General features: G+C 34.5%; 1 protein-coding gene across 2 annotated transcripts in view; it reads right to left on the bottom strand.

Annotated features, from left to right (window-relative positions):
* Nucleotides 1-835: 835 nt before the first annotated feature.
* The window catches only part of LOC117927911 (beta-galactosidase), a 42,844-nt gene continuing 18,135 nt past the window's right edge, over nucleotides 836-25,544 (bottom strand). For both annotated transcript variants that reach the window (XM_034847637.1, XM_034847638.1), the window contains exons 5-18: nucleotides 23,885-23,963; nucleotides 19,465-19,648; nucleotides 14,991-15,056; nucleotides 10,423-10,665; nucleotides 8,967-9,173; nucleotides 8,558-8,861; nucleotides 8,038-8,197; nucleotides 7,812-7,920; nucleotides 4,496-4,631; nucleotides 4,317-4,372; nucleotides 3,939-4,238; nucleotides 3,719-3,841; nucleotides 2,487-3,176; nucleotides 836-1,216 (exon numbers count right to left, since the gene is read on the bottom strand). In XM_034847637.1, coding sequence (XP_034703528.1) covers nucleotides 1,046-1,216; nucleotides 2,487-3,176; nucleotides 3,719-3,841; nucleotides 3,939-4,238; nucleotides 4,317-4,372; nucleotides 4,496-4,631; nucleotides 7,812-7,920; nucleotides 8,038-8,197; nucleotides 8,558-8,861; nucleotides 8,967-9,173; nucleotides 10,423-10,665; nucleotides 14,991-15,056; nucleotides 19,465-19,648; nucleotides 23,885-23,963 — 2,828 coding nt within the window. In that variant the 3' untranslated portion in view covers nucleotides 836-1,045. The remainder of the gene's footprint in view (nucleotides 1,217-2,486; nucleotides 3,177-3,718; nucleotides 3,842-3,938; nucleotides 4,239-4,316; nucleotides 4,373-4,495; nucleotides 4,632-7,811; nucleotides 7,921-8,037; nucleotides 8,198-8,557; nucleotides 8,862-8,966; nucleotides 9,174-10,422; nucleotides 10,666-14,990; nucleotides 15,057-19,464; nucleotides 19,649-23,884; nucleotides 23,964-25,544) is intronic.

Raw genomic sequence — 25,544 nt, 5'->3', positions numbered from 1 at the left:
AATTTTATTTTATTTTAAAACTTTTTATAATGAGCACGTCTTTTCAAAAAATAAGTTCATTTTTTTTACATTAAACTTGTCTTTTGAGAAGACAAATTCATTTTTACATTTAACTCGTTGCTTCAAAAGACAAGTTTGAGTTCTACTTCAAATTTAAAAATATTATGATTTTAGAATTAATTTTGATGTTTCGACTTTTTAAAAAATATACATTACTCTTGTAGAAAACCCCAAAGCCCCAAAGATGTGCCTTTCTTCAAGTTGCTCCTTATAAGTGATTGCTGATTAGACTCTGATATATATATATATATATAGATAGATGTGTTGTGTGTGTTTTTAAGAAAAAAATGGTACAAGCATAAAAATGTGTGCGTGTGTTTTTAAGAAAAAAATGGTACAAGCATAAAAAATTCTGTTCACGATGTGGGCAGTGGGCCTTGGCTCAGCCAACAGTGAAGTCTGATCCCACAAGTTATTCATACTATATTTAGAGATATTTGACACAAAAAAAAAACAAAAATCATACAAAAATATTAAGAAAACCCCTTAAAAAAAGCCATGTTCAAGGCTTTTCACTGAGATGAACCCAGTAGCAATGCAGCAACCATGTAGCTCTCAGAAATGCTTCTCCAGAATCCGGATGAAAATCCAATTTTGGTAACATTCTGATTTGGGATGAGCATATATGCAGAAAATTTTGCTAAACAGATTGAAAGTGCTTTTGGCGGTGATGGTAAGAAGTGTTCCTAACCTTTTTAATAGTTGAAAGATAAAAAATTTCAGTGTTAGAAAGGTTAGAAGTGCTTCCTAAAAGCATGACCAAATGGCCTCTGAATTGATTACAGAGCCGAGTTCTCTTGATCTGAAATCAAACCAGTTGAAAGGAAAAACTTAACATAAACAATGTCATAAAAATCTAGGTTGATAATTAAAATGCATGGTTCATAATAACATCAAATAATTAAATTCGTCTTTCTTTTTACCATCATCAAAGAAAGTAACCCAGTAGAGAAGGAGAGAAGAAAAGGAACCTAGGTGGATGGTATTAGTTCTGAAGCTGGGATTTGTAGATGTCATAGCCAGTTATGGCTGCAGTTATTGGAGACAGCCTGATAGAGAAAGAGTATGGCACTGCTGGAATCAGGTATTTCTCATGGACACAGGGAGACCAGCTATCATCGCCACCCAAACCCATGTGCTTGTGGTCCAGATGCACCTGGGAACACCGCAATAACAATATAACAAGGTGACTGGAAATAACAATGATATGCCAAGGAACAAATCAAGAACAGGGAAAGCTGCAGGCAGGTAGCATGCATGAATAGATAGACAACTATGCCAATCTGAGCACCAAGTCTGGGAATTTATGGAAATGTAAGCATGTTTTGAAACAGGAAGCCTGGAATATGAATGCTCTGACCTTCAAAAAAACCTTAATATAGTTCCGTGATATGCTCCTGTAATCTCTCCATTTATTTTATGTTTGTGGAATAGGGAATTGATGCACATGTAGGTCCATCATGAAAATTTTACGTTTTAGATGAATTAGCATCTGGCTGTGTCAGTCCAAATCTGATAAGATGAAGTAGATGAATTTTTGTAGAGAAAAGAAAATATTGAGGGCATTTTGTGATATCCTACAATGGTTAGAGGAAAAAGTTTTTGACATGATATATGTAGTAGGTTCCTTTTAACCGTGTAGATATATTTTAAAACCATGAGGATCTATTGGATTCAGAGAAGACAATATCTGCATGGGAGGGAGTGGAACATTACAAATGGTATCAAAGCCAACTTTGACCTCAGTGTGGCACTCTAAGTGAGTGCTTTGAATGGTCTGCAATCCAGTAGGACACAACAAGTATACTGTTGCTGCATAAGGATTGATTATGAATTCCACATCGATTAGGGGAAGAATGTCCTGACACAATATATATAGTGGGCTTCTAACTGTGAAGATGGCTTTTAAAGCCATGAGAGCCCATTAGGCTTGTTACACATTTGAAAATGAAAATTTAATTACAGAACTTACATGACAATGCCAACCCCCCAAAAATATAGAAAACCAGGCCCTAGCTTTGTGTACTTTATGAAAGCTCATAGTAAAAATGTTGCAGCACTCTCATTTATGAAAAAAGAGTAAAAACAAGCTACTAGGTTGGACTGGTTTTTACTGGATTATCTTGGCTTTGGTTTTCAAAGATTGATGTGCTTGTCTGAAATAGAAAGGTAGAAGATGGGCTGCACCACCTAGTCACTCCATGATGTGGAAGATGGGCTGCAACATTTAGTCACTCCACAAGGTGTTCCCATCTAATGGAGGGTCTTAAACAGCTACAAGTATTCTACTCACACAGTTACAACTTCATCCAGGCAACCAATATACCTAGTAATTTATTTTATTCTTCCCACTAAACTACATCTAAAGGTTTTTGCAAGTTTTGACTGCAATAAACTTATAAGAAAAGAGCAATAGAAAAAATTACCTCAATATCATCTCCTTTGATAAGCTCTTCCTTATGTGTTGCCCGTTCAAGCTCTGCTGTGCTATAGTAACTTGCATTCATTTGCATTGGTGGAGAGCTGCCATACATGGATGCATAAATTCCAAAACCATCTTTGTTTTGAAATGTTACCCACCTAACATCTGCTCTACCAGAACACTCTACAGGAACAATATAGGGAACATGCATATCACCCACATTCTGCTCATAGACCCCCACATGAGCAGCTGCTTTCCGATCTGGATAACATTCAAATGGTCCTTTGCCATACCATTTAATCTGATCAATTGTTTTTTCCAACTGAAATTCAACCCCCACACGTGGCAAGGGTGGGAGATCAGAGCATGGGTGGACATTACATTCCATAATGATGTCACCAGAACCATAGACTGTGTAAGTTATGTCAACCTTGAGTAAAACCTTTGGATTCTCAGATCTGGATAAAGAATTCTCCTCACCCTTTGGGATGCCAAGATAAACCACAGCCAGTTTTACAGGATGATCTGTTATATTCTGAACAGAACAGCTTTCAGTGATAAAGGATAGGTTATCAAGATGGGCTGCTTTCCACTTAGAGACATAACTTTTTGCACCTCCCCCATTGTCATTATCTGTAGGTGCCCGCCAGAAGCATGGGAATATGCCCTTATTCATCACAGTAACTCCACCAACCTATCATTCATTATTGGATCTTTAGAAAGTTGAATCTTTTGGGAAAGTCAAAATGTTTATAATGCAACAAAAGCTTAAATGCATGAGAAATAAAATTTAACTTAGGCTAGAACAAGAAATCCAATGGGGAAATAGGAAGAAAAGACCATCAGATTCCAACTATAAGGAACCTTTTTTGGTTAAGAAAAACAAGTTGAATGCTAACCAACAGTAAACCTGTATGACAAGAAAGATAATTAAAAAAGAATGCACTCACATGGAGGCAAACTCAGGTCCCTCTCTAGTGTGCTAACACATAGATGATATAATCCTTGTCAAATGAGAGAATAAAAAGTGTTTCACTTGTAAAAGATGTCTAGATGAAGACATGAAACTAGAGGCAAGCATATACCATAGGTGTGTTGAATGCCTTAAGGGTTTAGATATAAAGGAATCAATACTCAGAAAAATAATATTTTTACTTCTAAAATAAAGAAACACATTGTCCACCCATGAAACCAACTTCAAGCATAGCAATTACTAAACCTAAGAGTATAGACTACCTTCCAGCTTTCAATGGTTCCAGTTTGAGCGTTAAATTGTATCTCCCAAACATTCTGCTGGTAGAATCTAATCGTATTCCCAAGAATTTCACCAGGGACAGGAGCATCTTTATTTTTGATGACCTGGAAACCATGGACATTTGTAACACTATTACTAATATCAGAAAAGCATAAAACTTATTTCTATATAAAAATGTAGGAACACAGACAGAGCAATTACATGAGGAACAAATTCTCTTTTGGCAGGCAACAGGATTTGTGTTGATGAAATGACATGACCAGCTTCAACCCAGCGTGTGGGTTGCAAGAGCTTTGCAGTTATTGTTAAAAAATGTTCTTCTGCAGAAGACGAAGCCCATAGAGAATACCATGGTCCTGACTCAAATTCGATAGAGTAGCTGCTCTGGGGTTCTATTATGGGGAGAGATAGGGTTCCAGATCCAAGTTTGCATCCATCCCCACAGACAGTCCAGCTAAACTCCATTGCTTTTGTTGTTTCATAAAAATGAGTGTTTGTTATCTGCATAGTAATAATCCAACTCACTTAATAAAACAAAGATTCAATGAAAGATATGCCGAAGGTAAAACATGCAAGTACCTTAAGTGTGCTCTCACTTAAAGAAATCTTGATTGGTTGATAGACATACTTAACTTCTGAAAATAATAACCAACACAATGAATTTTGGCATATGAAATGATAATTGAAGCGCAATCCAGAAAAACTTAAGAGCATGTTAGTACTATGGGAGTACTTAACGGCATGAATATTAAAGTTACCATGTACTGCAGGATGAAGAGTTCGATCTGGCCATGTAATGCCATTCAGACAGAAGTTCAAATCATTAGGGATATCCCCAAAGTCACCTCCATATGCCCAATGCTTAGCACCATCTGCACCAACCTTCAGCAGCCCCTGTATGGAAAGTGCAAAATTCTTTAACCTTCTAGTGACATCATCTCCAAAACACACACACACACACACACACAAACACAAAGACACATACACTCACTCAAGAGTGGGTAGCAGATTTGGCTTCAAAAATGTTTTTAGTTTCAAGGAAACTAGTCAAATTCAAAACTACATCAGGAAAATGTCAAAATATGAAAACTATATGGCAAGAGTCACCAGTACTGATGAATTGAATCTACTTTAAGTTGACATATTAAATTCCACTTGCTAAGTGATGGAAATTATTCTTGATGGGAAAAGCAAAATTGTATTGAAAGTGTAACAAAAAGGACACAACCTAAGTGCACAGGTTTTGTTCAAAGAGCTGCAGAGGCAGCAAAAACCAAAACCAACACCTCTCACAGTTAATGAAACACAAAAAAGAAATAAAATTACAATCAGGAGCAAGACTAGACCATGGAGTTAAGTATTTACAAAGTGGCTTTTTTCACATTCACCTTTGATCTATTGACTCCCGTAAAACATCTATTATTCCACCAAGTGATAGCATTATCTTATAAAAGTCAACAGTTTGAGGCACCTTGCTTACTAATTTGTTTTAAACATTTATAAACTTCCATAGAAAGATATGAAGCATTGGTTAACCCAACTATCCAAAACCAAATTTCTTGTTGAAAACTAACAAATATCATCATAGTTAAAATCATTAAAATATTTGACAATGTACAATTTGATTTATCTAGAATGGATTCCATTCTCTGGTGATAATTTTCTTCTGAGGAAACAGGGGTTCAGAAAGCCACTCTCCATATAATTCAATAATTGCGATGAAAAAGGCTAAACTCTTAAGTGTCTTCAAAAAGTGGGAATGAAAAGAAAAATAAAAGTTGTTCAGAAGAAGAAAAATGAACATTCAACTAACTGCATGAAAGTCTCAGATATTATAAGTTCATCTAATGCAAAGTAATAAAGTGAGCACAGATCCTTACTGTGTGAGAGTTTGAGGAAGATAACAAAAGTGGTAACATTTGCTCTCTCACGACTTGTCCAACCAGAGGAGTTGAAAAAACTCATCAGATAACAAGCATCCTAGTGAAACTTCTTTCAATTACCTAATGAGCTACTACTACCGGAGACACGTAACATTCAGACTAACCAGATCTCAAGTACTATCTGATCGAAGTAAACGAACAATTTCATGAACAGATTAAACCTAACTTTGATGAGCGAGAAAGCTGATGCCCTTATGAGATACAGACTTAATTTTAAAAAGGATGAGTTGCAGGGGCTGCTCATGGACAGCAGCAGAACTAAAAAGATATGTCCAAAATACTGATTGTCCTTTCTTATGGATTGACAAACATTTTTTCAAGAGGCAAGGACTAATGAAATTTCAAAGGTGGCATACTCAAAATGTGACATGAAAATCAAAAGGCCAACAATCATGTTAATGAAGAAGACATTCACAATTGGCATGAGTTATCAGTCATGAGTAAGGGAGATGACAAATCAACTTATGCAGGTTATAGACCAGGTACAACCAACTTCTTTCTGAAAGTTTACAATTCAATACTTCTGCAATTTTTTTTCTCATAACTGATCTAACAATGACTATGCAAATTAAGAAAAGTGATTTGAGTTCTTCAGAAACAAAAAGTTCTTAGAAAATAAAGATTATATGAACCATATCTAGGGATGGCAACATGGCAGCTTTGAGATGGTTGCCACTTGCCCAACCTCATTCAGGGCAGACCCCTTTCCAAAACTGAGCTGATGCCTGTTAGGCCTTATGAAGTCTCACCGAACTCAATTTATCCACAATATAGGACCTGCTTTGTGCGTATCATCATGTGCCTTACAGTGTTAAATCATGCATGCAAACTACAGGAAGGAAAAGAATATAGACAAATGTAACCCCATTTTTCTTGTAAAGAATCAAATGGGACAACTTCCATCCCTCACTACTTGTTTGCCATTACATTGAGATCATGACAATACCATTTGGTATGTGTCAATGAACTCATTCTTAACCAGCATTGGTGCATTAAAAAAAAGAAATACAATAGAAGAGAAAACATAAAAAACCTAATCCCACAGCACAAGAACACAGGAATTTGACTGATGAATATGACGAACATATATTAGCTTCATCAGGTGATGGTTTAATTAGTGTAAATGAGGTGAGTGATCAAGAGAGAGAAAACAAAAAACTAGTTTGGGAAATTTTCAGCCAGCAATTTCCAAAAAGAATGTAAAGAAAAAGAAAAAAAAATTACTGACAAACTAATCAATGCAAATTGGAATAAAGGAGGGAATTCCAGAAGCCAGTGCTTCAAAGACCAGTTTTAATGGAATTTTCAGTTATATATTATGAGCATCTTGGGCTAAGATTTTGGGGGCTTGTACCTTTTCTTTGTGTTTTCATTAATTGTCTAATAAATGTCACTAATCCACCCTTATGATGTGAAAACAATAGACACCTAAAACTCTAGCCCTCTGAACATGTGACAAGGAAAACATTATAGAAATTCCAATCATGGTAAAGTTTACAAAGGATTGCAACATGATTACTTCAATGATAATGCTCATTAAGAAATAGCATGGTTTAATTTCGACGCTAGAATTTCAGAATTGGCCAGTTACACTGAAATGACAAAAAGGTCTATTAGATGACGAATTAGCATAAGCCACATCAAGTGCATAAACCACAATCACAAGACCTGGAAAAAAACTATGGATCATTTACAACAAGACCATCAATTTCAGATGGTGGATTCAGGTTTTTAATTACATGTCTATTTTTCCACTAACTGCAACCTCAGAATTATTTCTCATGATTTTTTTAGTTTTGATACTATAGATGGAAAAAAATCTTGCTGACAACTGAGGTTCATAGGTCCAAAATGAGCCTGAGAATCCTAGCTAGGGTTCCTTGACTTGCTGAAAACCAGTAAGGCAATGCATTCTACAATTAGCTCCAAAATTCCATGGCAAATATACAATGTTTTTGCAATAAATGAAGTTGGTGCAGCAATAGGATGGCATAGTTAAAACTAAATTTAAGCACCTTCATTCTTTCCTTTAGATCATGGACTATTTTAGAGAATATGATATTTATATAAGTTCTTATCAATACAATGTTAATCTTTCATCATATTGTCAAGGACATGAAAGATTTTAAACCTGATCAACCCAATCCCAGATAAAGCCTCCTTGTAATCCAAATGTGTTATCAATAGCTTCCCAATATTCTTGAATATTTCCGTTGCTGTTTCCCATGGAATGTGAGTACCTGACAGTTGAACATTTTTATAAGTATATTTATGCAAATCAATTGGCATTGTCAAAAGGATTGAATTTGGGTACATTACAACATTTTTGTAAATCAAAAACTGAAAAAGGAACATACTCGCATAGAATCAAAGGTCGCGTTTCAGTTGGATCTTTTGCAATCTTTACAATGTCCCAAACACGCATATACATGGGGCAGACAATATCTGTTGATGGAGTCCTAGCTCCACCCCCTTCGTAATGTAATAGCCTAGAGGAGTCCCTTCCTCTAATCCAACCTGAAATTTTAGTCATTCAAACTAATAAGTAACTGGCAAATAATGGGGATGTATATGGAAGCAAATTCAAGCATGGGATGTTTACAGAGTAGTGATCATACAGTACTGTAGCTTCAATAGATTACTACTCTAAAACATCCAAAGTAGTCTTTTTTTCAATTAATCCCAAGACGGTGGTGTTTCTTTTTCTTTTCTTTTCTTTTTTTCCTAGGAACCACTTCATCAGCAGGGTAATGTCTAGAAAATAATATCAAAAAGTGGTGTTGGGCTTGATGTTAAAGATGAAGTAGCTGTTATTATATGTAGAAGTTGCTTGCAGACAGATGTAAATAATTAAATGAATAATGAAAAACCTCATACCAGCCAAAGCAGAATGATTAGGTCCATAACCAGACTCATTTCCCAAGGACCAAGAAATAATGCATGCATGATTTTTGTCCCTCTCCACCATGCTTATCACTCGATCCATCATAGAAGAAGCCCAACTTGATTCTAATGTGGGGTTCTTTAAATGTTGAGAACCATAAAAACCATGGGTCTCAATATTGGCTTCATCAATCATGTACATGCCAAACAAATCACACAACTCGTACCATCGAGGATGCTGGGGATAATGGCTGTTTCTCACAGCATTGATATTGTTTTGCTTCATTAGAACCAAATCCTGTATGCCAGAGTAATGAAGATCTCGACAATATGATCAATCAAACCAACATTAACTTAACACACAAAGATGATATCCAAAGAGAACAAGAAGAGGAGGTTGCACCTTAACCATGCAGGATTCCATGTTTGTCTTCCCCAGACGTGGATGATGTTCGTGCCTATTTACTCCTCTTAAAATTACTGGATGCCCATTAACAAGTAGCTGTTTTGGGGCTTTTGATACTTGCCGTATACCTACTTGGCATGATTCACAGTCAACTACCTTCCCAAATTCATCTTTGAGGATGACGACAAGAGTGTAAAGATAAGGCTGTAGTTAAATGCAGAAAAGGAGATAAGAAATTAAAAAAGGCAACCTAGATAACTAAACATTTACAAAGGTAAACAGAGGTTATGAAGGCACTAGTAAAGAGATTCTATGAAACTTCAACAAAACAGAAAGAATCCTCAGAAAAATGACACAGAATTGGCGAAAAAAAAATATCAGTTCTCATTTTCAAAAATACAGCTATGCACTTTTTAACTACATGAGATTTTCTCAGGCGTTGCTGACTGTTCATTTCAACTTCCCATCATGGATGATTAAAATCAAACTGATTTACTCCAGATAAAAATAAATAAATAAATAAAAGGCATGAAACAGAGGCAATTAAGAGACAACCCCAAGTCTGCCTTTTGGGAAAATAATAGATTAAAGAGTGCCTAAGAAAAAAGGGTGCAACTCAAGTCCACTTTTAAATGATCTAAATTGATACTACTTCAGTGAACTGTTTAATACTAGGTTGCTTCAGGCCATAAGAGAGGCTTGAACTTTGTAATAGTTGGCAATCATGTGTCGTGCTGATGGTTAAAATTCACCTATCAATCTCACAAAAGTGCATAAATATGAGTATTCCTAGGAACTACATTTTTCACACAAAATTATGATGATCACATTAGTTCAGCCTTCAATTCACTGTGACATGGTTCCCAAATTGTTTATATGTTTATTGTTGTTAGTTAAAATAGTATGCATATATGCTTCATACGCAGCTAGTCCACTCAAGATCTATATGTCAAGATACTTTCAAAACCATTAAATAGAAGTATAGGCTGCAGAAAACTTAGATGCTTCCAGTTGACACTGGGTCACAAAAGTTCCATACTAGGGTTATCATTTTTCAAGGTTCTTGTCCCTATTTCCATGTGTTTTCAACTTGATGAGAATGAAATTATCATGCATGCAAGCACAGTTATTTTTTGGGGTCATTTTTGTAAACTTTTTCTTCGGCTAAGCAAAGAAACCATTTTTTTTAATTAATGATCTGAAAGAGCAAGTACATATGTGTGAAATGGTTGAACAATCAGACTTAAGCAAAAAATGATAATAAAGAAAAGGTTATCATAATGCCATTGCAATTTACATACTCATTTGACATATATCCACAAATATGCAAAATATCAATAACCCAATCACATTCCAGAAATTTAATCTGCAAGACAGTTATCTATTAGTAACCATAATGCATCCTACTAAAGTATTTTTTGGGAGAGAATATAAGCCAGCTGAGATTTCTCACTTGCTCTGCAGACCAAAGCTTGGGGCTTTCCAGTTTTCCCACTAGAACATATCCAAGAAACCCGAATATTGCAGTAGAGGAGGATGGGTCGAGTTCCATATGAGCCACACTAGATGAATGCAGATCACAATATTCATTGGAGTCATGCCACTTCGCACTGTCAAACAGTTCAGCCTCTATAGAAAATTTGTTAAGAATGCTGTCTTTTGATGTTTCCAGCGAGTTATCAATTTTCACTTCAACCTGCAGATTTTTTTTTAATAAGAATACATAAAGCAGAAATTGCAAAAATTCAGTTTTCAGAAAACCATAATCTAATGATCTTGCATACTTTTTTATTGTAATGCTATTATCAGTAACATACTAAGAATTAGAGAGAGTGGATAAAGATAGTTTATAGTGTACATCATTTCCAATAAGGTAAAATCACAAATGAAGGGTGACAAAGAGTCTTAAAGCTCCTTGTATCACATATATTTCAACACAGAATAGTCCAAAATTGAATAACTTACAATAGAATTAGCACCATTCCTCCAACCCCACACCAAGAAAAAGACAGAAATCTCAAACAAAAGAGAGAAAAAAGATGCAAGACTATTTCAACTTTCTAAGTAATTAAAGTGAGCCCATGTAAAAAAAAAGGCATGCCTAGAAGAGGGGAAATGCTACAGTTTTAGAATCTCTTTCTATGAACACAATGCAGCTCCAAACTTTTAACTTGTATTTATAAAGGTTTTTGTATGATAAGTAATTGGATGCATATTCAGGTTATGTTTAGTTGGCTGGATATAGCATGAAATAGGATAAGAAAGGGGATATTATATCCTATCCCATGTTTGGTTGATGATGGGATAAGATAAGTTGTCACATCACTTATTATATTCTATGTTCAACCAAGCATGAGATAGGATAAGTGGTGGGATATATAATCCACATTTTTTTTTTTTTTTTTTACATTGGATATGTTAATTCTATTAAGATATGAGATATACATATCCCATGTATCATAAATTTACTTTTTTATCAATTTTTTTTTTTTTTACATACTCATTTTGCAAAATAAAAATTGTTTATTATAAATTAAATTTATGGTTAAAAAAGAAAAGCTAAAAAAAATTATTTATAAAATAATATTAATATATAATATTGTTAAATATAAGAGAAGTTTCATTTTTTTAAAATAGAAAAATATTGAAATGTGATATAATTTTTATTTTAAACATTCAAAATAATATATATTCCATATTATTTTTTTATTCATTTCACAAGTTAAATATAAACCTAATATAACATAACATATCTTATTGGATATGCTACCTTAAAATATCATGTCCATGGGATATGTATTTCTCATTCAACGGGATATGATATCCTAGGATATACAAATTTTATTTTATCCTATCCTATCAACCAAATGTAGCCTCATTGTAACAGTGTGGCTTCATTTTAGGTTTAGCAATGAGTCAGTTTGACAAGATGAAGACTCAAAATCACATGAACCCAGTGTTATCTTCTTAGGAAGATTGATTTGAATTTTGAGGTCAAAGGCATTGGTTGATGGAAAGGGGCATCTCTTTTGTTTTGAGGAGACAAATGAATTGAAGAATCTGGTGGATATGTCCTAGTGATTAAGAAATATTCTTTATGGGGAAAGTTGGCAAAATCTCACAAATATGTGAGATGTTCTGTGTATATTTTTAAAATATTTAATTTATTTCTTTTGTTGGTTAACCCTTGATTTTCAAGGGTTTCCTGATTATAGTTAGTTATCTAGGTTTTCCTAATTATACTTTTTTTTTTTTTGGATTATTTCTTTCCTTTTTGTGGTTGTGTAAATCCGAATATATATCTGTAATTCCGCATTATGAATAAGAGAGATTATCAGTCTTCTTCAAGATGTTTTAAGTTTCCTCCAAAATTCCAAAGGGCTAGAATAGAAAGATCACTTCTATCCCTTCCCTTGTCACTATGGTAGGATATTGCACAAGCTGTTCTATAAGGATGTGAAGAAAGAGCTGTTGGAATCATTTCAAGGGTAAAGATCCATCTTCAGTTCCATCTCTAGTTTGCAGGTAATACAATACTCTTCTTGTCCATGAGACATCTTTCTGACACACATACACACCGCTTATGTTATTTTATTTCTTTTGATAAGCACAAGGAATATATATAAAATGAATAAGGGGTGATACAAAAAGGTATACAACAAGGCCACACCAAAGTATACAGGGCAGGGGAAAGATGGTGTGAGGGGTGTAGTATACAAGGTTCCAATGCCTAATATGAACCTAACCAATTAACAAAATCCGCCATTGACATACATGTCTCTCCTATAAAGTGCCTAACAATATCCAAAAAACTGCACATAAAAAAGGATTTGAGCAATTGCTCCAAAAATTCCTCATTTTCAAGGGCCCTCCGATTTTTCTCCTGCATGATTATCCAAAATGGGCACAACGGGGAAACAACCATGATTTCTTCCTCCACTTCCCAACAGAGTGCCCATTCCAGCTTAACAACATTGGTCATATAGAAGAGTGGATCACCTAGTTAATCCCAAATAAAGAAAAAATCAACTGCCTCAGGACTCGTGCTGATGCGCAATATAAAAGAATGTGGTTTAACAGATTCTTCTTCCCTTTTACATATAACATTTGTTCCCTAAAGGCACTCCTCTCCTCTTCGACAGGTCCAAAGTTAATATTCTTCCCCATGTGTCTTCCCACGCATATACATGCTTATGACGGAAACTTTACTAATAAAGAAAGGAAAAAGTTGGAAGAGAGAACTCTCAGGTAGTGCAGCAATTAAAAAATGAAGTGAGTGAAAAGTGGAAAATTATGAAAGAACTCCTCACAGAACTCCTTAGAAAAACAAAGTGAATGGCAAAGCCATCTAAGCTAAGAAATTCTGCAACAAGTCCAATGGATGAGTAAGTTTCCTTTTAGTGAGTATTCCATGTGAAGGACTAACCAAAAGCCTCATAAAGATCCATAATACAGCACAACTACTGATCATATATCAAAGGTACTCTCCTTCTCTGATATATCCCAGAGAGAGAAGTTCCAAAATCATCAACCACCCATTCCCCTACCCCAACAGGTTTGGAAACCTTGTTGAGGTTGACTCTTTCAAGCTTCCTCTTGGTGAGTCTTCCAATAAAACATGTCCAAAATGTTTTATTTTGTTATTTATTTTAGGTTTATTATTATTTAGTGATAAAGTTTTATTAGAGTTAGAATCATTAAAATTAGTATCCTGCTAGGATTAGGATTGTCTTTTTATATATAGACTCAATGATTTTAAACACTTTAGACTTTTGATCAATAATATTCGTAATTTTTTAGAATTTCTCTCTTCTACTTCTATTTTTTTCCTCTATTTTTCTCTCTCTACATTAGTTGGTATCAAAGTAAGGTTAATTTTGGAGGTGTTTTGTGTCGGGTATTCTTACCACTATACTACAACAATTTGGCATTCCCCATTAAACTACATGCACTAAATTATAGTTAAGGTTGATTTGTACATGTTTTTGGAACACAAAGTTTTTGCCACCAAACTACTGGGGCTAAATTACAACTAAGGTCAACTTTTGGATATGTTGTGCATCATTAGAATCCTTGTGCTAATCTCAAGGGCTCAATTCCTCCACTAAGTTCATACCTATTTTGCATCTTGTGCCTTCCTTAGAGCCATTGCATAGGCCTTTATTTGAGTTTTTATTCCTATTGTATACATCCAATCTAGAAATAATTTGGTATTAGTTTAAGTACTTCACATTTTATCTTCACGTTATCTTTGTTCTTATAATTTGTCATTGCTTCAATTTTTTCATGATTTTTGTTTTCATCAAATATGAAGGTCGTTCAATTAGAACAATCTCACTTGGTTGTTCAAGGGGATGCACAAAACCTCACAACAACTATGCCAACCCCACAAGTTGATTTGAAATAGGTGAAAGATATTATGACCAAACTTCTTGTGGAACTAAGTTATTGTTGAAATATCTTGATGCTTGAGGGGGAAACAATAGATGAGTCTACAATGAGACAATGAGACAATGCTCCAATCAATCTCCAAATAGTAGAAAATTTTGGGATTCCTAAGTGGGTCTACTCCCTAGAGGTATCCCATGGGCTAGGCCACCCAGTTTGGCTCGTGGCTCGACACACCAAAAGGTTGGGCTAGGCTAGCACAACCCACTCCTTTGGGTCGTGATGAGCTTAAGGAGATGGCATGTCAAAAAAGTGCCTCTACAAAATTACGGAAATAAACATCGACCTTGGTCAGTACATTTGTTCTTTGATAGGTGTATGAATCAATCCCTGGTTGATAAATGCTTGCAACTTTGTCCAAAAACTTTTCTGATGAAAAATTTGCAATAAAGGGACAGAAAAACTTTTAATTTAGGTAAATATGCTCATTGGAAATGCTAGCTTTGTAGAATGACATGACAGATACTGGTTTAATTGGTGCAAATATGGCAGGTGGTAAAGCTTGCAAGGTCTTTATAACATGATATGAAAGAAATACGTTTAACAGCATCAATTCCAACTTAATTATCATACCTGTATATCTGCATATGAAAAATTTTCGCCCAAGTTTGATTTGAAAAAATAATCTTCAATATAGACCTGCAAGTAAATGTGAAAATAGAAAAAAACTAGTTAAGATAGAAAAATGAAATTCAGTTTTGATATCTATTCGTACAATCAATACATATCAAGGGTAGAGACAGAAAGTATGTACTATTCTAACTACAAAAAGCAACACACAACTATTTTAATATGAAGACAACCAGTTTGCTGATGATCCATCTTTTCTTTTAAGTGAAGAAGTTATACTATCCAGCCTTAGGTTCTTATCAAGGCTTTGCGTAGGATTTCCTGCATCAAGATTAACCTCCATAAGAGTATCTTCTCTGGGTTAACTTGTACTAGGACAGCCTTGAAAGGATAGCTTTTGGGATTGGTTGACAGATTAGGGAATGACCTTTGAGATACCTATAACATCCACTTGGAGGTCTTCCCACAGCCATGAGTTTTTATCATCCTGTTGTCGAGAAAATGACCAAGCACTTAGATGATTTAAAAGAAAGCATACTTTTCCAAGACAGTAGAATCACTGTGACAGATTCCTGATTGACTCATTTTCCAACCTACCCCCTGTCTCTCGGAGTGCCTATTTGTAACGCCCAAGTTTTCTTTTTAAAGGGTAATTTAGGAAATTCTTAATAATGATATTAAATTAATTAATTAATTAATTTAATAAAATGGAAGAGGGGTGAAAAAGTAATTTTACGAATAATACCCTAGGTATAAATAGAAAATTCTCTTCTTCCTGTTCTTTTTTTTTAATCGTATTCCTGTTCGCAGAGAGTTTCCAGAGAACGTGAAGTTGAGGTCAGATTTCAAGGTTTGAAGAACAAACCTCTATAGGTAAGTTTCTAACCCCTAGATTTTTATTTTAGATTCATTAGTTAATTTCAAGCACATTAGATATATTTTTTTTGGAAAACCCCAAATCTAGATTAGGGTTAGATTATTTTTTTTTTTTTAATTCGTTTTAATACCAAAATAATAAAAAATTTAAGATTTTGATTTTATTATTGGAAATTGGGAGATCTTAAATTTTATTAGATGAAAATAAATAAAAAATAAAAAATTTCCTTGGAAAGTTTTGATTTTAGGTTAGGGTTAATTTTATTAAAAAAAAAAAAAAAAAAAAAAAAAAAAAGGAAGAACGCGTGTGCACAGCACTGGAAGGAAAGAAGGAAGGAAAAAAAAAAGGGGGGGCGTACGCGTGCTGTGCTACTGGAAGCAAGAAAAAAGGAAAAAAAAAAAAAAAGGGCGTGTGCCTTGAAGGAAGCCTTTGATATAATATATATATATATATATAATGAATCATGATGATGGCAAAAAAAATAAAAATAAAAACTTGCTTTTCTTGGTTTGGTGTACCCGAGAGACATGAATGGCTTTTGAATTGTTTAATTAAAAAATTATAATAATAATAATAATAACATTTAGTTTTAGATTAATAAATAAGATAATAGTAATAATGGTCTTTTTTTTTGTAATAAATAGAATGAGAGATTTAGCAAAAAATATATATATATATATATATATAGAATTTTATAATGAAATAAAATTGTAATTTAATTAAATTAGTAATGTGTTATTAGAAACAAATTGAGAATTTATTAATTTTAATTAAATAAGGAATAGGGTAATTAAATTATTACTTTGTTAATCAGAAATATTAATCTTAATATTTAGAAATTTTAGGATTATCAGATTTATATTTTGAGGTAAATAGTAATAGTGGTCTTTTTATTGTGTTAGGTGAGGAGTAGACTTTTCAGGGTTATTTTTCCTTCAAGGTCTTTGCATATTTTGAGGTAAGGGAAGTTAATGCAATATTTATAAAATTAAATTATTTTATATGTTATTTTGAATTGTGGAAAAGAAAATGATATTTTGTTACCATGCATGGATCAAACTGTTTTGCACTAAATATTATGTTGGAATATTTTGTTTTATTTATGACACAAAATATGGAGATATTATGTTGTGTAAATTTGAATACTTGAACAAAAACATCACTCTGGTTTATTTGGCCCTTGTCAACGGGATATAATAGTTGACTATTCGGCCCTGTCAACGAGATATAATAGTTGACCTTTACATTTCATGGTGGGAATGTAATTGATTTGGACCCCAGCCTCTAGGGGTTTGGTTAGAGGTTACTAGTACTAGTAGTGTTTGGTTCCTTCCACCAGGAACAATTTGAGGCTAGCCACCTATTTGAAAAGTCCCACCTAATTGGGCATTTGATATTTGATAACCAGAGTAATGAAAATTGAATGGATTTGATTGAATCTTATGTGAAAGTGTTTGAATTTGATATGAAAATGGTTGGTTGAATTTTGAATATATTAGTATTTTTGAAACTCTGATATTTGATGAAAAAAAAAAAATGATATCTCCTATTTGAAATGAAAATATTTGATCCATGAATTGCATTAATATTCCTTATTGGGCTGTGAGCTCATTCCCAATTGTTGAAAATTTTTTAGGTACTCTTAGTTCGGGTGAGGAGTGATGGCTAGGCTGAGGAATAGTCATCATTAGAATTTGACTTAGGATTTTATATTAGATTTTGTTTAACTGTTAGTTGTGTTTATTTGGATCTTTTGGTATTTGGAAGTTATTTAGATATTGATCCTTCAAATTTTATGTTAGATCAAAGTTGAGTTTTGGAGATTTTGAAATTTGTTTTAGTACTTGAATTGTTTAAGTTTGCAAATATTTGGACAATGGATTTTGGATAGTGGATGTTTTTAGTTTTGAAATTGAATTTTGAGGATTTTAGATTGGTTCCGCTACTCTGAACAGGTACTTGGTAATTGATAACTTCCGATTACAAGATAAGTGTTTGGGTCAAGTTACACTGTAAGCCTTCGGGTTTGAAGTGTGAAATGACCATCACGCCCTTGGAGTGGGTCTTGGGGCATGACACTATTAGTGTAGGTTAGAAAGAAAGCAAAGTTTCAGGACGATTTCATTTGGTCTAAGGTTGGGAGTTTACAGGTGTAAAGCTGTCTCCAGCACTTAGTCATTAAGGATAACTAAGAGTTGCAGGTCAACAGGTGGGTTGGCAAATCCAGTTTTGAGATATGGACTGCTGTTCTAGGACAGTTTTTTCCAAGTTTATCCAAAAAATGGATTTAAAATCAGATTCTGGGAGGACACTGGTGGGGGAACAATCAGATATCCTAAGTTCTTTTCTTTTCATTTTTGAGAAAGAACTCTCATCCTACGCATTGACCATTTCTATATAACTCCATCCACCGACAATACTTCTAGTTTCAAATGAACAAAAAAATGTGAAATAATAGCCAAGGTGCTTTTAGGACAAACTATTTTGCCCATTCTTGTCTTCTTCTTTTTTTAAATAAAAAACATAAGAAGTATTTATTAAGGTTAAAAAGAATAAAAGAAGGATAATGAATCCTCCCCACAATTACAAAAACCTAATCTATATAAGATTGAACTCCTCTACTATACAAGGAGTCGATACAAATAGACTACAAGACAATATACAAAGATATTACCTCTTAAAGTCCTGACTAAGCTCTTAATGATGTCCAAACCCTTTTAATCTACATACCGGATGTCAATTGAGTTGAATAACAGTAAGAGGAATGTCTTTAAAAGCCTTGCATGAGGCCCAAAAAGAGGAATAGAAGTGAATAAAATCCCACTATGTCAATGTGAAAGTTATGTCCACTTTGTCATAGCAGATTTTCCACTACAATCAAAGAAAAAATTACAGGGTGATCTCCCGCCTCCCAATGATCACTTCCACTGTTTTTCACTTATAAAACAAAATATTAGGGCAGACTAATACACCTAAAATACCCCTTTAAAGTTCATTGACCTTTTCACGAAGGTTGATCTGCTGTTGTGGGGAAGAGTGTACAGTATAATTAAGCTCCACACAACTCAACATTCACCTCCTCTTCCACAAACCGAAAAGCCTGCTAAGAAGGCCCCTTCCTTAGCCCTTATTCAGGATAATAAAGAGCACCTCCATGGCCATGATGAATTGGTATGGGGGGACTATACACACAGCCTTATGTTCTTTTTTTCCCTTTAAGGATTAAAGTTTGGAGAAGATCATGGTTGTGTTGCTATGCACAGCCATTTTTTTTTAATCAATTTGTATGGAGAGAGATCCTCTTTTTTAAATCAAAAAACTGACTTTGGATTTTCTCTTAATGTGCTTATATAGAGTGTAGTGTAACATTGATTTTCCATGACATTGTAGTCATATTAAGATTAGCAGTTGGAATTCACCAATATGCAACATTTTATTGTCATGCATAATCACACAAAAAGTGCAATTGCATTAGCAATGCATTGCATATGTTTATCTTTACCTATCATAGGAGTCTCTACCTATGCTATTTACTGCACATTAATGTAGTTTAATTTTGAGAGGCCAGGGCATGAAGACAAAACTAAAGAGAATGCTAACCTGTGGCTTGGCTAAAAGAAGCACGTCTCGATGAATACCGGATAACCGCCATTGATCTTGATCTTCAAGGTAAGAGCCATCACTCCATCTAAATACTTGAACAGCAAGAACATTCTTCTTGTCGGAACCACATGGATGACAGTAATCAGTGATTTCAAATTCAGCAGGAAGTCTACTATCCTGACTGTTCAGACACAATATTGCAAGTTTTGTTAATAAATCTCAGGATTTCTATCAAAATGTGGATATCTTATTATCCCCCCAGTCTCCACTCCTGCCCCAACAGGTGGCTTATGTTATTAGACATTGTCTTATGTAAAGATCACCTTCTCCCTTGATTTTTCATCATGGAAAAAAAAAATTGTTCACTTTTTTCTAGTTAAATAGAAATATAAAATACATCAATAACAGTAAAAATAAATGACAATAATACTAGTAAAAAATGATATTTTAAATAAACAGTGAAAATAAATGACAATAATACTAATAAAAATAATATTTTAAATAATGTCACAAAGGCAGGATTATTTACCATTTTGACAGTCAGAATGACACTTAAAATGATAACTTTATGTGCAAAAAGCTTAATGGTGCAAAAGATATAAGATGTTGTTAATTTATTACCCTTAATTTCTATAATTATTTAAAAACAAATTTTTCTTATATGATTTTTTTAATGAAAAACAAATATTTCATTGTCATTAAATAATTAAATATAAAGAAGGACAAGAAATCCTTCCCCCATAACACAACCACTACATAACTCTAATCAAAAGTAAGGATAACCATCCACCCTAGAGAGTCAAGGTCATTGCACAACTAAAGGTGGTTACCACAACAAACTCAATACTTAGGGGCTAAGAGAACTCCCAAGAAAAGTGGTTTCATTTCTTTGTTTCTTTTTGGGCTTATTGTACAAACATTTTTAAATCCTATCCTTTGAGTGTAATTCAGCTTAGTTGGTTTTCGCTTTGCACACCTTTGGGTACGGTCTACAAGGCCAGGAGTTGTTACACTTGTATAGGCTTTTTGTACCTTTTGTATAGCCCCTTGTATTGAGGAGGTTTACTTAGTTCTTTTTTATCAGGTTTGTATTTGATTTATCATCCTTCTCATGTTTTGTTTATTCTTAATTAATACATATGTTTTTTCTGATATTAAAAAAAAAAAGAAAAAGAAAAAGAAAAAGAACTCCCAAGAAAAGAGACCAATTGTTTGGCTCCCCATTTTGCTGAAATTATTTTTTTATATGAATAAGCATTATTAATTCTATTTTAAGCTAAATACTAATATTTTAAAATGATGCTAATGCTATTTCAGTAGTTTGAAGTAAGACCATAAAAGGATGTCCTATCACTTCAAAAAAAAAAAAGGGTTCAGTAAGACGATGCGGAAATGAGACTATACAAAAGAAGAGAGGCCTATGTATTTGTGCTGGTGGCTGGATGACGAGGAGAGTTGGATATTTGCCCAACTGCTCTCAAGACATGAAGCTGTGCACTCATGCTCGGTTGCTTGACAGTTTACCATTGCACCAGACAATGGCTCCCACTTTGCTAAACAATGGAGGTCTCCATAATTTCCCAGTTAATTTTCTTATAACAATCAGACCACATTAAGCCCCCAAATGCAGAAATCAAGAACAACAACTACATTTCCCCTATGAAATGTTTTAGTTCCTCTGGGACTCACAGGCTGAGTTTTTATTCTTGTATGAAGTATGTGGATGATCATGATCATCATCTGCATTGAAAATAAGAGAAAGAGCTCATCCTGAAAGGGCCTGCACTTTCCAAAGTGTAACATGAGAATATAACTCAGCCCTAACAGATCACCAAATGAACACATGATGTTTCTAGTGCATGTGCCAGTATAGTTTATTAATTCAACGTCTGCATAACAGGTGAAACAGGTGACTGGCACAGTTAATATATTGAAACAGTATGTTACGAAAATTACAAGTTATTGAAATATGGTTACCACTGAACACTGATGTAATATTATATGCATCATCAAGTAATGATACGGTCATAATAGCTGACTGATTGACCATCAACTCATAATTAGGGCTTACTCTGCATTAACTCCCTATGTGAAGTTTTTATAAAGTTTTTATTGTAGCTTTTAAATCATAGTAGAAGTAGAACTATCCTCGCAGACTAGTTGATTTTAAAGAGCCCTAAGGCATTTTCATAGTAGGTCATTCTACAAGTTTGAGTTCAGTTTTTTCTTTTTTTTTCTTTTTTTTTTATAAGCCCGCAGAAAATATTATAGAAAGAGAAAAAGGTGATACAAAAAGGAAATGCTAGAGCTTGCCAATGCACATGGGGAGTATACAAAGGGGCCAAGCAAGGAGGGCAATCAAAGGAAAACAACACCTGCACACAACTACTTAGCTCCTAACCAATCAACAAAATCGATCAAAGACATATTATTCCCCTATAAATGATGCCTAACATAATCCAAAAAGATATGCATACGGAAGATTTTAGCGATTGATCCGAGATTTCCACATCTTCAAAGCCACCAATTTTTTTCATGCCAAATGGTCCAAAAAAGACACAACGGGGGAACTAACTAAGCTTTCTTCCTCTTTCCTACTTGAACCCCATTCCAACTTAGCAACATCAATCTAATTGAAGACTCCATTACCCATTGCAACCCAAATGATAGTAAAATCAACTGCCACAAATATCAACGGTAACACAATAAAGAAGCATGTGGTCAATGGATTCCTCCTCCCTTTTTCACATAAAGCATCTATTTACTAAAACCACCCCTCTTTTTTTCAAATAGTCTAATGTCAGGATCCTCACCAAGTTGCTTCCCATGCAAAAAAACCAATTCTTATTGGGACCCATGGAATCCAAATAATTCTAGATGGGAAAGCCTCTGAACTCTATGTGGCCAGAAAAGAGTAGAAAGCTCTAAAATAGGACTTTCCATTCCTTGAAACTAACCAAGCCATTTTATCCTCTACATCACGCCTAATCGAATGCTTTTTAAATTTTCATAGGAAGGCCTCCACCATCTCTAACTCCCAATCAAGGAACTGTCTTGAAAACAACGACTTGAATGGCCCAATTCCCTATCTTGCTGCCACATATTTGCTACCCACCACTCCTTTGAGTTGGCAATGGTAAATAGGGTGGGGAAAGAGTCTTTTAGCAAGGTATTGCCACATCATTTGTCCAACTAAAACTTGATTACAATGAAGTACTTTTAAAACCTCCCAATTTTTTTTTATAGTCTTCCGAAAACCAACACCATAACCCTCCCTAAGCACCCTCGAACTCCAACCTCCTCCTTCTTTGAAACCAAGACCAAGAAAGTAGCATTTAGAATCCTTACAAAGGAACTTCACTCAAAGAAGTCTTTCAAGAAATCCATCACCTCTGCCTTAACAAAATCCCAACACTACTACCAAAAGTCATTGTAAAACCATCTAGCCCAAGATCTTTGTCCCCTCCTAAGTTAGATGAGGCATAGGAAGCCTCCTCATCTAAGAAAGGAGCCTTCAAACCCCTTACATCTACACTCTCCTAACCAAGCAAAGACCATTCTATTGATGCTAGGCCTCTAACCCCTACCCTTTGGAAAGAGACAATGGAAAGCATCCGCAACACCAACCTTAATTTCTACATCCTCAAAAGCCAAACCTTGTCCACTTTGATTCTAGCTAAGTAATTTCTTCTTCTATAAACATTGGCCATCTTGTGAAAAAAACTAGTATACCCAATTTCTTCTTACGAGTTCAGTTATTGTCTCATTATTTCTAGTAAAAGAGATTTGAGAATCTAAGGTACCTTCTAAGGTAAGTTTCTTCATTTGGGAGACAATGTAGGAGAAAATTCTAGAGTCTGATTAACTTATGAGCCAAGGTTAGACCTAGTTAACTAGTGTTGCCTGTGCATACAAAAGGACTTGAAAGATCAAATTTTAATTTGTGTGTCCTAGGTTCCACCCCATGGGATCAAAGATATGCTACTTGGATGGAATCACAAATTTTTGGCTAAAATTCATAAGGTGGTTTCGGAAACAAACTCCTTTATGTTTCTTTTGGATTATTTGGAAGAGAGAAATAGATGGAGCTCATGTTTCTTTTGGATTATTTGGAAAAGAGAAATAGATGAACCTTTAAAAGGATTAGAGCGATTTATGTTGGTCATGAAAGATCTACTTCACAAATTTTTGTGTAGTCTAGGTGTTCAATGAGAGATGTTAATTTTTCCTTTCTAGAATTTTAAATGGTTTGGGTTCAAGTTAGGCTGGCATGGAACTGGTTATCCATCTTTCTTTTTTTCTTTTTGGCTGTATTGATACCCACCCCTTCATTAAAGATCTTATAATTAACACATGTATATGACTTGTCTATAAAAACTTATATAGCAAAATCTATTCACAAGCATGTATTAGTTACCTATATCCAACAGGAACTCCATTTATCCATGCAAAAAAGGCAGAATCAACAGCTTCGAAGTGTAACAATATCCTACGACCTGTCAAGTGTAAATTTGCATAACTTAATTAAGGAAGAGAGCATTAGGACATTCAATATTTTACACATTTTACTTAGGGTGAAATACTAAAAACTTTAAAGAACTTTCACATTCTTAAACCAAAAAAAATATATTGGTAAAACCACAACACCCCAGAAAAGTAAACTTTCTGTCTTAAAAACCCAACCATTAAGCATCCATTTGTATCTATTGATAAATTAATTTTTGGTTAAGACCGCCCTCTACATGTTCCTTTATGCCAACTGAGTAACACAACTAACATTTTTTTTTTTTGATAAGTGAGAGTAATATATTGCAAAAAAGGAGCTAAAATAGCGACTTAAGATGTACAAGAAAGAGAGACTCACCCCCTTACAACTGAAACAAAAACTGACCAGACATGTACAAAAAAAAAAAAAAAACAACCCCTCCCTTACCAGGAGCCCAATAAATGAAATCAATTAGCATCGAAGGACCATCTTTTATAAACAATTTAGACTCCGTCCAAAGCAAATATACAAAAAAGGATTTCAGCTTTTACATGGACAGCACACCATCATCAAAGGCAATCTTGTTCCTTGTCTTCCAAACTAACCAAAACAAGCATAAAGGGCCCACATTCCAAATAGCCCTACGCTTCCTACCCACAAAACCCCCTTTCCACCCCAAGAGGGTTTCCCTAACTGAAGAAGGTAACACCCAATGCACTCCAAACAGACTAAAGAACAGCTTTCACACTTCCCTTGTTTTTTTGTAATGGAGAAGAAGATGGTCAATGGACTCCTCATGCACTTGACACAAATAACATTTGTTTGCTAAAGCCCACCCCCTCTTCTAAACTTGGTCCAAGGTTAGAACTTTTCCCCATGTTGCTTCCCAAGCAAAGAAACTTACTTTTGGTCACACATGAGTTCCATATTATCTTCATTGGGGAGCTAGAGGAATTAATTTTGAGGGAGGAAATCCATTGGAGACAAAAAGCTAGGGTGAAATGGGTTAAGGAAGGGGATTGCAACTCTAAGTTTTTTCATAAAGTGGCTAATGGCAGGCGAAATAGGAAATATATCAAGACTTTGGAAAATGAAAGGGGCTTAGTGTTGAATAATGCCGAGAGAATCACAGAGGAGATCTTACTTTACTTTGAAAATCTCTACGCGAGTCCTATAGGAGAGTCTTGGAGTATTGAAGGATTAGATTGGTCCCCTATTTCGGAAGAGAGCGCGATAAGTTTGGATGCCCCTTTCACTGAAGAAAAGATTTCTAAGGCCATTTTTCAGATGGATAGGGACAAGGCTCCGGGGCCTGATGGCTTTACTATTGCAGTATTCCAAGACTGTTGGGATGTGATTAAGGAGGATTTAGTGAGAGTGTTTGCAGAATTTCATAGGAGTGGAGTTATCAATCAAAGCACTAATGCCTCTTTCATTGTTCTTTTGCCGAAAAAGAGTTCGACAAAGAAAATCTCAAATTTTAAACCCATTAGTTTGATCACTAGTCTCTATAAGATAATAGTCAAAGTACTCTCAGGGCGTCTTAGAGGGGTTTTACATGAAACCATCCATTCTACTCAAGGCGCTTTTG

This window comes from Vitis riparia, chromosome 13 (assembly GCF_004353265.1).
Source record: "Vitis riparia cultivar Riparia Gloire de Montpellier isolate 1030 chromosome 13, EGFV_Vit.rip_1.0, whole genome shotgun sequence".
NCBI lineage: Eukaryota > Viridiplantae > Streptophyta > Magnoliopsida > Vitales > Vitaceae > Vitis > Vitis riparia.
Note: the sequence above shows the minus strand (reverse complement) of the source record. Positions and strands in the feature narration are given on the sequence as shown.